This window comes from Meleagris gallopavo, chromosome 3 (assembly GCF_905368555.1).
Source record: "Meleagris gallopavo chromosome 3, MGAL_WU_HG_1.1, whole genome shotgun sequence".
In the NCBI taxonomy this organism is placed as follows: Eukaryota; Metazoa; Chordata; class Aves; order Galliformes; family Phasianidae; genus Meleagris; species Meleagris gallopavo.
The window spans coordinates 55,109,708-55,125,247 of record NC_139406.1 but is presented as its reverse complement, the minus strand read 5'-3'; the positions used below and the strand labels follow the sequence as shown (position 1 = coordinate 55,125,247).

Sequence of the window (15,540 nt, the reverse complement as noted above, 5' to 3'; positions counted from 1 at the left end):
TATTTTGAACTTTTCATTGTTGCTTCACCTATTAATGCTTCAGTTCATGCACTGAGGCCACTGCAAACTAAGCTGAGTTCTGATTATTTTAAAATGAAATATGCAGTCTATAGAGTGAAAAGCAAAGCTGAGACATCTGAATCATTAAACCAGTTAAACAGCACATTTTTTAACATTGCATTTGTAAAATTCTTCACTTCAGTATCGATCATGATGGTTTAAGAAACAATCACCTAAGTTGTGATGCCTTGTATTGCTTTTCATCTTTAATCTAGAAAAATAATTGAAAATGCCTACTACTATTATCAAGCCTTTTTATTTTTATTTTTTCTGAATAGTGGGCAGAACTAACTTCTTACTTTTTGAAATGACATTTTGATGTTATTGTTTCATTTTCCAAATGGCAGAAGAGCAAGTAATAAAACGCATTTGACTAAAGTTTGTTACAGAGCCAAATGATCATTCTTACTTGCTGAGATGTGAAGACAACAGACTTCTTTATTCAGAATACTGCAATGTGTGGGGTACCAGAACAGCTGCTAAAAAGTTATGCTAAGGATTACAGACATTTTTTTAAAACACAACTTCACGCACACAGTGCACAAGGCCACCTCTCCCTGCGTGAGCCCAATTTTCTGAAGAATAATAAGAATTAATCAATATTTTCTTTTAACATATAACAAACAGTTGAACCAAACAATTATGTAAACTGGAAATGACCCAAAATGCTAACAGTTTGGCAGCAGTAAAGTGAAATGCATTGTGGTGCACATGTGCATTTTTGTCCCCCTTTTCCCCTCCACAATAATCTGCACTTAATAGGAATATTTTAAACTATGTAGCTAAGCAACAGAGGTAATTGTTGCTTTCTAGAGCTTTTGTTAGGCACTCTAACACAGCCCAAATATGCATAATTAGGTATAATGTCTATAAATCATTATTGTACACATGTGGGTAGTTAAGTGGATTGAGAGAATAGTTCAATGAATTGGACATATTCACTGAAAATGCTTTTTATTTGTTTTCTGTAGTTCATAATACTTTAAAATTATCATAACCCTTTACACTTTCTCCTAATAGCTCACTGTGTTATGGAGAGAAACTTCATTTGCATTTTAGACTATACCTAATTTATTATTTAAACCTGGAGTTCTTCTGATTCAGGAGAGAACAGACACATCTTGGGAAATAGTCTGTGCTTGTTTATTCATCCTCCTTTCTAGGAAGTAAAATGTTAAATTTTTCAGTTTATGTTGAATAGATCCCAACAAAAGAATGTACCCTATAATCAGCATTATTGAAGGGGCTAGTGTTGTGACTAAATTCTTCCCTTCATCCAAAAATGCTTTTAGTTACTATGGCAATATTTACTTGATCCTGGCAAACCAGTGTTGATTTTAGAGAGATAATTACCAGAAAGGAAGATGATGGAGATGTATTTTTGAGTGTCCTTGTCAGAGGAAATGTTTATAAAAAAATTAAATGAAATACAAAAGGCATATTGTCTTCCACACCATCCACCTCTCCTATATGCAGCCTCTGTTACCATCTGCCTGCTGCTTTTCTTCTGAAGAAAGATGTTTATAAAGACAGGATGCACTTCAGTGGTGTCTTTAACAAGCCCTTTATGAGTCTGTACATAACAACCATTTCTGTTTGCCTGCATGACCTGATCTATCACTTAATGTGGCAATTGCAATGGTGACCAGGAGCTTGCCCTTAGAGAAGTGTGGATGTTTTTTTCCTTCAAGGTCTTTTGTGGTGCTCAAAAAGTAATTAGGGTCTATTTTGAGAAAATATTTAGGAATCTTAGATGAAAGGAAAATGAAAATGGATTTTAGAGGAATTTTTAAATGTGTGTGTTTGTATATGTTTCTGTGTATATGATATAGATTCTCCTTATATAGTATCTATGTGCATATATACAGTGCATTATACTTGTGCAAATATATGTGAAGATGTATGTTGTAAGACAGTATATTTCTTTACCAACAGCAAAAAAACAGCAATAATGAAAGAATAATATAAAGCAGATACAATTTTAGAAGGGCTTTTCCTGGTGCTACAAGTAGTCATTTCAAATACAGCACTGGTGAATTAAATAATTTAAGGGTACCTTTGAGTAAAGAAATGAAATTTTTTAATATCTTCGTATCTCTTCTAGAAGATATAAAAAGCTTTTCTTACATGTTTTTCTCTTGCCATTTTCTTATACAGAGGAAAGGATTGCAAAACCATGTGAGGAAACCCCTCATTCAGGTGGGCAAGAAAATTCCAGTCAAAGAAAAGATAACTACACCAGTTACCAAGATGCAATGGCCAAATCTTTGATGAACAGTGGAAAAATTGCAAAAGATGCACCCAGTCAAACAGTGGCAGAAAATCTAAATGACAGTGGCATTCAATCCTTAAAAACAGAAAGTGATGACATTGATGAATGTTACATGATTGACTCAGCTGAAGGAAAGGAAAAGACTATTATTTCTGACCCAAAATATTGTTCATCTGAGGAAAATGAAAGTAACTCTGAAATGATGGAAAATGAGTGGGACAGCTCCTCAAATTTTTCAGAAGAAACTAGTGTAAAGCCCCATGTAACTCAGAAATATATTGCAGAGTGTAATCAACCTAGCATCTTGGAAGTCCCTGAAATTAAGAAGGAGGAGGTAGAATTTGAGCCTTGTGAAACACTTTGTGATTCAGAAGCAGAGCTAAGAGCACCCCAGGAGTCTCACCCAGATTCTTTTGAGAAGAGAATTCAGAATGTGTTCCCTGAAAGCGAAGAAGATGACAACGAGTGCCTGTCAGAAACCACAGAAATGTCAGTTGAATTGGACAAAGCAAAAGGGAACTTGAGTTTGCTAGAAGAAGCAATAGCTCTGCAGGCAGAGCAAGGGCATGTGTTTCACAGCACCTACAAAGAACTGGACAGGTTTCTCCTGGAGCATCTAGCGGGGGAGAGGAGACAAACCAAAGTTATTGACGTCGGTGGGAGACAGTTATTTAGCAACAAACGTAAGGAAGTATTCTTGGTTGTTCTTACTGGCTTAAGTATTTATCCTGTGACTGATAGAGAACTCTGAGCAAGGTTTTATAGAAACAGTAAAGAATCTGGAATTTAGCTGGTAATTTTGCTAATTATGTACCTTCACACTAGTGCCTTACATCTGACCAGGTTAAATACTGGGTACTTGGCTTTCTGCCAAACTGCTATGTGAAATGATCAGTAATGGCTGCTAAAAGGGCTGTGTAGCTGGCACTGACACTCCTTCTCCTCCTTTTCCTCCTCCTATGCCTCCTCCTCCAGAGAGTGTAAATACATACCTCCTGAATTTCAGCAGCCAAAAAAGAAGGCGTTAAAGCAGTGCTTAACGATAGGTTAGAGTGAAAAATTGGCCTCTTCCAGACATATCACCTAATTCCTAAGCCATGTGCTTTCTGAGCTCTGCCTACTTCACGTATCTACATTACATTTTACTATAGCCAGCATATCAGAGCCAGGAAAGCACACGTGTGCTCTTCTGCCTCATTCACCATCAGAGGAATTACCAGTAAGTTCCAAAGTCTTTATTGTTTCTGGTGCTGTGTGACATCCTACAAAACTGCAGGACCATTGTTCCATATTCTATATCTAACCAGGCTTCTAGAATTGGAGATTTGAAAGATTCAGGTTTGATTTGTAAACTGGATTGGCTGACATGAAAATCCTTGACTAATGGTAATTACAGAACATTGAAAGATGTCATTTTATAAGCACATTTTCTGCTGTAGTAAGTAACTCTACATTAGTCTGTCCTTTGATCTTTCCTTTTTGGCTTCCAAATATGGTGAAGCCACCCTAGCATAGATGCATTTTCTGCTTTTGTTAAACAAATGGATTTTGTGTTTCTAGACTTACTTTAGGGTAACTCTTCAGAGTGGCACTGTAGAGTGCGTGTAGATGATGATGTGGCATTTGCAAATATTATAGTTATTTAGTTAATTAAAACATTTAATGTATGAGATAACATATTTTTTCATTATTTGCAACTATGCTATATTCTGTATTATTTTCAGGCTGGAAATACATGTCATGCATCTCGTTCTGTCTTCCTATGTCATAAGCTGTATGTACTAGGTGTTGGTCTCCTTGCAAAACTACATTAACCTTTAGTTGTTCAGATGACTATGATAAACGCAGAAATTCTGCAGGTACATTTTTTTTTATCCTGAGACCGGGTTTGTTCACTTGGGTTCACATTGGAGTCAATGTGAGTTTCTCACAGCATATAAGGAAAGGAAGAGTGATGGCAAGCATGGTAAAATTTGACCGTTTCTGATTTACCTCATATTGTCATTACTAGTAGTTTTCAGGTGAACTTAGGGGCTATATTCATACAGGAACAAATAAGACCATCTTCAGGCTGTATAAACACTGTATGATTTTAGTCAATGTATCATTAGGCATAGGTTTGGTTTTTTGTTGCTTTTTTTTTTCACATAAATTACTGTTTTTTATTTCTAGTGATGAAAATCCATCATCAAATCCATCAGCTCTTAATTTTCTTTCTTGGATGCTACATCAGAAGAACATGTCTTACATTTACATTTTTCCATCTTTTTAATGATAAACCTTTCCAATTACTGCAGGAAAAAAATAAATCATATTTTAGGGTCTCTCTTTATTCTCTGTCCACTACTGCAGTACTTTCCATTTGCAGTTATTCTAAAAAGCATGTGGTCTCCTGTTGATGCTCATTCTATTTACTTTTCTCCCCAATTTTTAATTTTTTGTCTTTTACCTAAAGTCTTGCCAGGAAGTTTAACCCTCAGCTGTCTCTGGCGATCCTGCCGCTGAGCACATCCTACCTCACGGTCCAACAAAATCAGCTTGAAGAAGGCTGCTCCCTGTGCTGGCTGCAGCTGTTTTCTCCCCCAGCGCCGAATGCTGTTGGCAGCCAATCACAGATTGAGCTAAAACCATCCTCAGCAATTTATGCGGCCACTTCCTGCAGATTTCTCACAAGAGATTTTCTGGACCAGAATACATTCCTTTCTCGCCCAGACTTCTGATCCTGCATTGGAAATCAAATAAAGGCTTTTTGACCAGAGCTTCTTGCACAGTTCTAGGTGCTTGAAACAAAAATTGGGATTGCACTGTGGCTATTGCAGAGTGGTAGCTCTGAGGCTGGGCTGAGACCTCCTCTTTGAAAGGGTATCAGCTGCTCCATGCTTTCACTGTCATTGTGGGCTATTCCACAAAGCAGCATTGCCATGTGTACCAGAGGGAGCTGCTTGTCTTGCCTCTCAAATGTAAAGTGGCATGTATTCAGTTTCCTAACAAAGAACCTACAGCCTAGAGATCTGCGATATTTAAGGAATGGCTTCTGTTTGAAATGCTTTTTTGTTTTTGTTTGTTTGTTTCACACCTCATCTTTTATTTGGTTGTCCCAGCTTCCTGCGGTCTGACATTAGCAGAGTAAAAGATTGTTTCTGTTTGGTGTTTTGTTTGTTTTTTTTTCTTTTTTCTTTTTTTTTTTTTTTAATTTATTTATTCCTTTATAGATCTTGCTGTTGGCTGATGCTGCTAGTTCTCTGGCTTATTGGATTGTAGCTTCTGTCCTGTTTGAAGCTCTGAATGGAATAAATGACACTGCAATCCTAAAGCTAAAGTTTACCAAATAAATGGCTTACTAGGCGTGAGGAGCCTCTGCTTTAAGGATACAGTGTGTAATAACCTAAAGAGATGCTGGAATTACTTAAGCCTGTGTTAAAACTTTGTGTAGGAACTGTGTCTGAAGTACAAAAGAGATTTTATCATCCTCCTAAGTGCACTCAGCTGAGTGCAGATAGGGTCAAAAACCAATCAAAATCCTTATCTCATTTCTTTGCAGACTCACCCAGGCCTGAAAAGAGAGAAACCAAATGTCCCATCCCAGGATGTGACGGCACAGGGCATGTGACTGGGCTGTACCCCCACCACCGCAGTCTCTCAGGCTGTCCTCACAAAGTTAGAGTGCCACTGGAAAGTGAGTATCATCACCCTGAAGTCCACAGTAACTGGATCTGGACTACTACTGCAGGTAGCATATGTTCTTGCTGGAAAGGAAAACCACTTTTTGTGTGTGAGATTGCAGAAAAGGTCTGGGAGGTGCTATCCAGCTCTTGGTCATTCCTACTTGCACACAGTAGCCTTATGAATCTTGCTTGCCCATGCCTTTTCAAAAGGCATACAGCACAAAGATTACCTGTCCTTCAGAGCTTTAACTTGATTTGGTTTCCTGTCACCATCCACCATGGCAGCTGTTTTCACACTTATAGCAACTTAGAGTCTGGGGCATGATTGTCCAAAGATGTTTCCAGCACCCTTCTTACCAATGAGCTCAATGAGATTACTTCCATCCACAATCCCAGTGATCCACAGCAAGTCCCTCTCCTAAGGCTGTATCATGCTAATCTTTGTATGGCTAGTCTAGCCTGAATTTCCCTCTTTATTTCTAATTGTACCGATCTTGTTGCACTAGTATGTGTATGTGTATGTAATCCTGCAATGAGATGCAATGAAGTGTTGCATAAGATAAAATATAATGTAAAACTTTGTTTAAACAACCTAAATAGTCAGATTGTTTTCTGCAGGAGCATGCAAGACAGTAAATTAAAAGAATACCTGACAGAACAAATCATTTGACTGAACAATCAGTTTTCCTGATGCACTGTACTCCTAAAGGGATAATGAAGACATGAGAAAAGATATACAAAGATGTTTCCTGTTTGACAGAGACTTATGTCTCGCTCTTAATAAAGATGGTAGACATCACAGCACATAAGAAATGTGTGTGCAACAGGTTGTAATCCTGCTGAGAGCATAAATTTCTGCTTGGGGGATGACTAATCGATCAAAAGTAGATTCAGAGTAGAGCAGATGATCAGAAGATGTCAAGATTCAAAAGGGCATACTCAGAACAGATCATTTTATATGGTGGAAGGTGTGGAAAGCCTTTCTGTGCCTGACAGCTATCCCTTCCTGAGCCAGAGAGGGATTGCAGCTATAAGTATGCCAATTGTAGTTCTCAGGAGTTCTCTATAGCCTCACTTTTTTCATTTACTGTGTTAGTGGTGTGAACCAGAGAGCTACAGGCTTCATGACCTAACAACCCTGCTAAATTCCATCTTTGTCCTTCTGAACTCCCAAGAAAAAAACATTTTGCACGTTGATAGACACACTACAACTAAGTAGCAGTCAAATGGTCTGTCTTGGAGGAACTGGTCTGGCTGCATTGCTTTTTCTCTTCTTTTGAGGTCACAATATGACAGAACTGGGAATCTTCTGAGTCTGAAGAAAAAATATTCTTATTTTTTAATATTTATGTTATTCAGTTATGTATGTTACCAATTGTTTTTCTTCCTTAGTTCTTGCCATGCATGAAAATGTTTTAAAGTGCCCCACACCAGGATGCACTGGAAGAGGACACGTCAACAGCAATCGCAACACACACAGAAGGTAGAACACTTGCTGCCTGCTTAAAATCTGACATACTAATGAATAAACTGATGGTAGAAGGAAGGGATGCCATTCAGAGGGACCTCAACAGGATAGAAAGGTGGGCCCAGGTGAACCTGATGAGGTTCAACACAGCGAAGTGCAGAGTTTTGCACCTGGGCCAGAGGAATCCCAGGCATCCATACAGACTGGAAGGAGGGTCCTTGAGAGCAGCCCTGTGGAGAAGGACCTGGGGGGTCTTGATAGATGAAAAACTTAACATGAGCCAGCAGTGTGCCCTTGCAGCTTGGAAGGCAAATGGTATCCTGGGCTCCACCAGAAGAGCGGTGGCCGGCAGGGACAGGGAGGTGATTGTCCTCCTCTACTCTGCTCTTGTGAGACCCCATCTGGAGTACTGTATCCAGGTCTGGAGGCCCCAGTACATGAAAGACAGGGAGCTGTTGGAGAGGGTCCAGAGGAGAGCCACGAAGATGATCAGGGGGCTGGAGCATCTCCCCTACAAAGACAGGCTGAGGGAGCTGGGCTTGTTCAGCCTGGAGAAAAGAAGTCTGTGGGGTGACCTCATTGCAGCTTTTCAATACCTAAAGGGTGCCTACAAAGAGGAGGGGAATCAACTCTTTGAAAGGGTTGATAACTGCAGGACAAGGGGAAATGGTTTTAAGTTGAGGGAGGGGAGATTTAGGTTGGTTGTCAGGGGGAAATTCTTTACAGAGAGAGTGGTGAGGTGCTGGAACAGGCTGTCCAAAGAGGCTGTGGATGCCCCGTCCCTGGGGTGTTCAAGGCCAGGTTGGATGGGGCCCTGGGCAGCCTGGTCTAGTATTAAATGTGGAGGTTGGTAGCCCTGCATGTGGCAGGGTGGTTGGAGATTCATGATCCTTGAGGTCCCTTCCAACCCTGGCCATTCTGTGATTCTGTGAATTAACTATGTTCTTCTTCAGCAAAACATGAAATTTTACAGGCAACACTTATAGAATCTCTGTAAAAGCAAACTCCATTAATTAGTTTCAGGAATGTCATCTTCCTGCTTGGAACACCCTTCTCTGTTTAACTTTCTGCCTGTAGGGAGAAAGTAAAACAAAGGAAAGCCTTCCAGACAGGCAGCTGGGGAATCACAGCTGAGCTGCAGGTGAGGCAGAGAACTGAAGCCACTGTTGTCAGCATGGCTCCTGTGAGCACTGATGTCTCCTGGCAGGCAGCAAGCCAAAATATGCCACTGTAGTTCTTATGGAGGGCCATTCCTCTAGAAGAATATGTTGTATATCTAATGTGCAAAAAATTGTCAAAAAAATCTTGGCTGAATTGAATTTTTGTGGGATTGATTTTTGCATGATTGATTTTGGTTAATTGGCTATGGTAAAAGGGCACCAAAATCAAGGATTATCATACTATGTTACTATCTCTGATGTAAAAAGGTAGCATGAAGTCTTAATTAGAGTGATCATGAGATTGTCTAACATAATATATAAGGAACCATTAAATATTTTTTTCAGTGTTTTACCTGTTTTAAATCCTTGGTTATCTTAGCAGCACATTAGGTATATCGTAAGTGAACCATGAATAAGGGTAAGAAAACATTGTTTAATTAAAGCAAATAGAGAAGGAAAGGAAGAAAAAAAAAAAAGAGAGAATGGAAAAAAAAGAAAAAAAAAAAACCCAGCCAGAAATAGCAAAATATTCACTTTAGTAGAAGCCATTGTTTGCATACAGCTATTTTTTCCCCAAATCCACTTTCTAACTTTCTAATCATTAGGAGGTTTACACTCAGGAAATAGCTCACTGAAAAAATAAAAATAAAAAAATAAAAATCTTACTGTGACTTGCTAGCCACAAAACATTAAAGCTCAATGCTGGAAAATTCCTACATGATTCAGTTTCCATAATATCATCTCTATTATGCAGATTTCACAGTTTTGCACTAAGGGATGTAAGACAAATGAATCTGACTTTAAAGGGCAGCTCTTATTGTCATAGAGTCCCAGAGAAGTTTGAAGCCATTGGTTTCCATAGCACATTTCTGTTACTTAAAATTTCATTTTAAGATTTCTTTCTTCTTGTTTCTTTCCTTCACCTTGTTTTTAAACAGCCTTTCTGGTTGTCCAATTGCTGCAGCTGAAAAGTTGGCAATGTCCCAGGAAAAAAGCCAGCTCGAGTCTCCAAAAGCAGGGCAGTGCCATGATCAAACTCACAGGTAGGAGCCTACCATGGTCTAGTCTGCTCAAAGTATTCTGCACAAACTCTATCAGTCCTCAGGTCCTTCACACTTTTTTTGGGTCCTAGCTACAGAGGTATTTCAGTTTTGCAAAATGAAGCTCTGTGAAGGTAAATAACTTGCCTGTATCTCAAAATTGTCAAGTGGCATTCTGCTGGTCATTGTGAGGTGGCTGACACTAAAGACAATGGACATAAGTTTCAAAAAGCAATTCATTTTCTTCTACTAAACCTTACTTCAACACAAGTATCCTAATGGACGATTCTCAAATGTCTTCCTTCTGTAAACAAAATCTGCTATCGTTGCTGAAGTGTTGGAAATGATTTTCTGGAACTGTTCCTTTGTTACAACACTTTGTCCACTGAAACATTATTAAAGATCTTTTCGAGCTTACTGCACCTCTAGCAGCACAGGGCTACTTTGTTGTGATTCTTCTCAGAGGTATCTTTCAGTGATAACAAGAAGTTGCATTGTTGATGCACTTATGTGAAAAGGTTGAGAACTCTGCTCTTTCAGTTTCCCCACTGTTGATAAATTCATGTTATGAGTTTCTTTATTTTAAGTTTATTGATTTAATTAGTTGAATTTATTTTTTATACAATGGCATCAAAAAGAGAAAACATTTTTTATTGTGATTGTATTTTGTTCAGAGTTATATGGACCCTACAGACATGCATAATTTGCACATCATTGGCACCACGACTGTTACAACCTATTATATTCAGGTCTATTTGGGGACACTTTAATTTGTGGATTATTGACATGATCAGCTCTAATGGTTCCTTCAGAGCCATTATAGAATATTATGTCCATGTGTCTGCCAACTGCACGTGCCTTAACTCTACATATGAAAAGTCCTTAGGAAATTACTAAAGACAAGTACTTACTGAACGGTAACTAAATGGAATAACACACTATAAATCATTCTTCCCAAATAGCAGAAGCAATTATTTTGGATCATTTGTATTAAATTTATACCATAATCATTCACAGTAAAATGAGAACAATAATGATCCATAAGAACACACTTTCTGATACTAGGATGCAACTGTCTGCTACTTTTCAGTAAAATATTATTTAAGGATATTCTTGCTTTGCTATTCTTGTCTTTCTCATGCTTTTCCTCCTTTTTTCTGCAGCACAAATTTAACTAAGCAGCTTGAGGTAGCTCAGTACAATTACAGAGCTTCACAACCAGTCACTTCCTCCAGAACCACCCTCACAAAAGAAAAGGAGAAGTTCGGGAAAGTACCCTTTGATTATGCCAGCTTTGATGCACAAGTCTTTGGCAAACGCACAATAGCACCTGCGGTGCAAGGGCGAAAAACACCACAGTTCCTTGAATGTAAGTTTGAATTTCTACTATATTTTGGGAAATGGGCTTTTTTTTTTTTCTTTTTTTTTTCGCTTCCTTACTCTGCTTTCAAATTTACAGAATTCTGAAAGTCTTTATAGGAAATGTCTTAAGCTACTTATGGCCAAAATGCTAAATATATTCACCATTTGCTAAATGTAGACTGCTAGATTACTAAATATGATCACTATAAGGTTTACTTTTTTGATGTGTCTTTGAAAAACGATTGTCAGAAGAAGAGGAGAGTAAAAAAAATGAATGATTTTTATCTTATCTGTTGGCTTCCTCCTTGGTTAAATTTTGATATTCATGTGATAGTATGCTACCATGAGAAGTCCCACAGAATGTCATCACAGGATGCTATGAATTATATACAGCATAATAAAATTTCAAGTTAGGTTTTAAAACAAAACTTGAGATACTTTTTAGCTGCATCCATACACATACTCTTCCTCCTAGACCATGTGCTTCAGCTGCATTACTTTCAGGACTGAATTTAATTCATTTTGGTTTCTTATATTTCTGTACTACACCATATTCATAGTGCAGACATATCAAATGCATCAAATCATTATCAAGTGCTTACATCATTTGCAGATTTGCTGAAGTAACACTCTGTAGAAATGAGATGCTTTAGTGTGAACAGTGATTATTTATTGCATATGCATTTTCACAACCTGCGTGGGAAACTTCAGCAAGATTCTGGCCATTATAAAATACTTCTTAGTTTCAAGAAACACACAATTCAGTTTCCACGAGGAAAATAGGAAAAAAATGGTTTAATTGTACCATGTAAGGGTGCAGAAGAAAATAGATCTAAAGTTATGTAACAGAAGACTCTTTTGTGCATGACAAAAAGGGTAGTAAAAGAAAACGAAAAAAGGAAAATTCATCTAACTTAAAGAAAGGAAGGAGAACATTTGTAGTAAGGTGAACATAAAAGCAGAATTTTTTAAAATGCATATATATGACATAATACTTCTAAGAATATACTATAAATATTTATATATATTTATAAAATATGCTTACTTGTGCAAGTATTTGAACATGTATGTATATTTATCTATAATGTATATGTAGATACCTATGCCTTTTTTGCATATGTGTGTGTATATATATATATATAAATACCTCATTTAAAATGACAAATGAAAAGCGGATATTTATGTGGACTGGAAAATAGGCTTGTTCAGATGTAAGCAAATATGTGCACTGCCAGCTTTTTGGGTGGCAGGTTTTCCAATTTTGTTTGTAAAATTGAATACACCCTATTAGCTGTCTCTTTGCACAGATGCATGCCTATTTCACAGGTTCATCTCAAGGAAAAAATGATTGAAATGTTTTTATACAAATGCAAATCCATAGATATGCAATTTCTGTATAATGTATATTAGGACTGAAGTCTACGGCCTTTTGTTCTTACAAAGATCGCAGTGTACAGCTATTATTTTAATGGAAAGGTGAAAGTAAAAGAGCAAGTGAGTGTTTTAGCTGTGCAGATGCACAAAAGTTGGCAGTAAGAAGCTGTGATTTACAGACTGGTTCAACGTCCCATGTAAATATGAAGCTAGCCAGAACCACATCATTAGTACTCTGTGGATTCTGCATTTATAAACTTGATTTCTTGACAAAACGTGTATCCATCAGAGCCTGCTTTTTTTTTTTTTTTTTTTTTTTTGCCTGTTATGGTTGTTAATAGATAAAGCACCTTTTTATTTGTTAAAAATAATATGAAATTAGCAATAGTAAGTGCTAAAAATGAAGACCCTCTTGTTCTGTAGTTTCACAGAGGGGTAGTTTCATTTGTAATAGAGAAAAGGAGAGCTGAATCATGAAGCTCTTAGTTTTGCTTTATTGAAATGCCCTCAGTATTTAGAAAAACCAAACATGGCATTCAACTACAGTCAGTGCACATAAGCAACTATTTCTTCTACAGCATCCCAAATTAGAGGAAAGATGTCTTGAATGTCTTTTTGTAGGTCTTATCATTGAAATACAGTCAGCCAAAGCTCTACATCCACAGCCTTGGGGCTGAAATCTTTATGCAGCAAGCAGTTTGCTATACGCAGCAATGTTGTTGGTGTATTGGGTGTAGGCTGAGAAGCTGGATTTTGGACACTTTGTAGGACACTGTAAGAACTACAGGGAAATGATGATTGCTTATTAAGAACTGAGATCATGATGCTGTCTTTTCCCAGCCACAGTTAGTGACTTCTCAAACTCCAAAATACAGAAAAGAGAGTACAGTTCTTTCTACCTGTTTTGGAGTAAGTGCTGATGATGGAAGAGAAAACAAAAAACCATAAATGCCACTTCTGTCCATGAAAGTGCTTTTCTGTTCACCTGCTGGCTCTTTGTTCTTAAGTGACCTCTTTGTGTTTACTGAATATTATTCCAAATGATAGTCATCATGAAGAGATCAGCTAAGACCACTTTTATTCTGAATATTCATTGTTTGTTCTTTTTGTGTGTCGTTTGTTTGTTTGTTTTTGTTTTTCTTTCACTTGTTATTTTGTTGTAGGGAAGGGGATATTTCGGTTTGGGGTTATTTTTTTGCTGTTTTGGGGTTTTGGGGAATTCTCTAAAGGGTAGACTCAAATTACAGAAAGTTTCCAGAAAAAGTTTATTCAAGAGCATGATCTTTTTCTCCTTACTCATACAAACAAAGCTACATAAATAATAGTTATTCATTTAAGTAGGGTAAGCAATGTTGTTTTAGCTAAGACTGGATAAGTCACTTGTGTCTTCTTACACAATAGAGCTCCAAGGGGAAGCCTTCAGAAGGATATTGGCAAGTTCATTTTTTTACCAGTGTCATCAGATCAAATTTGATAATGCATTTAATCCTTGTTCAGTCTTTCCTTAGACATCATTGTGTTCCATGCCTGACTAAGGAATGAGAAAATTCTAAGTAAATGTCTCAGATGCTTTGTTAAAAGATGTGTATATAGAAAAGTTATTTTTCTGGTAAAAAATTAAATATTCATATTTCTGAAGCCACTTTTACAGTAAACCTTTAGAGTCAGTAAGAAATTCATTGTTTTAAATGTATTCTCTGAATATTTTATTATATGAAATTGTAGTCTGAGAAACAAGACTATTTTATGGAAAGAAATTGCATATTTAAAATTGCTAATCAAATCTCTCTTCAACAGCAAAGCATTTTTCAAATCCAGTGAAATTTTCTAATCGACTGCCTAGTGCTAGCGCCCACACACAGAGCCCTTGCCATGCCAACTCTTATAGCTACGGTCAATGTAGTGAAGACACCCACATAGCAGCAGCTGCTGCTATCCTGAACCTTTCCACCCGCTGCAGGGAAGCAGCAGAGATCCTCTCCAACAAACCACAGAGTCTGTCTGCCAAGGTAGGGTAGTCCAAGAACCTGGAGGGTGTGCTAGCTACTGAACTGTGCGAATAAACTGTCTTTCATGTTAGTGACTGCATTAAATCCCCAAAAAGAAGGCTTCTGTTTGCATGCTCTTTTGAAGAGAAAGAAAAAAATCAGTAATGTAGTGACCATTTATTCATAAAAATAAATAAATAGCAGGAGTTATGTTGTTATTCTTTTCATAATTGAGCCCTAAATACAAAGAGGAAATTTTGTGGGAATAATAAAGATGGATATATGAAATCTAGCAACAATCTGTGTTGGATAATGAGTTAGATATGTTTAAAGAAGGAATTTTCCTCTCTCTGAAACCTGCCATAAACAATCATTTTGGAGGCTGTTTTAAAAAAAAAAAAAAAAAAAAAAGTGACTAATCAAGGTGATATTTTGCTTGCAATTAAACAGGACTACATCTATTGAGTCTGCTATATTCTGAGCGCATTTGATAGTTTGACAAGGTGTAGAAAGATAAATAACAACTGACTTGGATAAAATGCTTGTTTCTGCTGGTGAGAGAGGAGAATCAGACCCACAGTATTTGGAGATAGATAATTTGGGCAAGTCTGTCGTAATGGAATGCTGCCTAATCTCGTAGATGTTTGTGTGGCTTTCATGTTTTGGTTTCGCTCTGCATTTTCTCACAGATCTTTATGATTTACAAATGGTACTGTGTGAGCTATGAGCCTTATTTTCTGTGCCATTACATGGTATTATAACGCTGATGAAAACAGACAAGATATTCTTCTGATGGCTGTGCATGTGGAAGCACTGTTATTTGTTATTTGCATTAAAGTTCCATGTGCTCCCTTATGAACCAACGAAACTTTTGAAAGCTCTGTGTAGATGAGGATTTGCCATTACAAGAACTTGAGAAGAAATCACTGGGGGGTGAAAAGAGGTGTATTTATCAAGACACACATTATCAGACATGTTTCTCCTATGGGACTCAAAGTCTTGATATATATTCCAAATGATCAGTGATTGTTACACTGCAAGCCTCAGGGTGGCTAGAGGTGGCTTCTGCAGCTGTTGGTCTACAAATTTTGTTGGGCCTCTGTCCACTACTACTAAGAGACTACCTGTTATCCTTTGAGGGGAACCACTTG

General features: G+C 37.5%; 1 protein-coding gene across 1 annotated transcript in view; it reads left to right on the top strand.

Moving 5' to 3' along the window:
* The window catches only part of ST18 (ST18 C2H2C-type zinc finger transcription factor), a 168,249-nt gene that overhangs the window by 118,591 nt on the left and 34,118 nt on the right, over window positions 1–15,540 (top strand). The window contains exons 6-11 of the mRNA XM_085221091.1: window positions 2,218–3,015; window positions 5,874–6,008; window positions 7,390–7,480; window positions 9,564–9,668; window positions 10,829–11,034; window positions 14,199–14,410. Coding sequence (XP_085077217.1) covers window positions 2,218–3,015; window positions 5,874–6,008; window positions 7,390–7,480; window positions 9,564–9,668; window positions 10,829–11,034; window positions 14,199–14,410 — 1,547 coding nt within the window. The remainder of the gene's footprint in view (window positions 1–2,217; window positions 3,016–5,873; window positions 6,009–7,389; window positions 7,481–9,563; window positions 9,669–10,828; window positions 11,035–14,198; window positions 14,411–15,540) is intronic.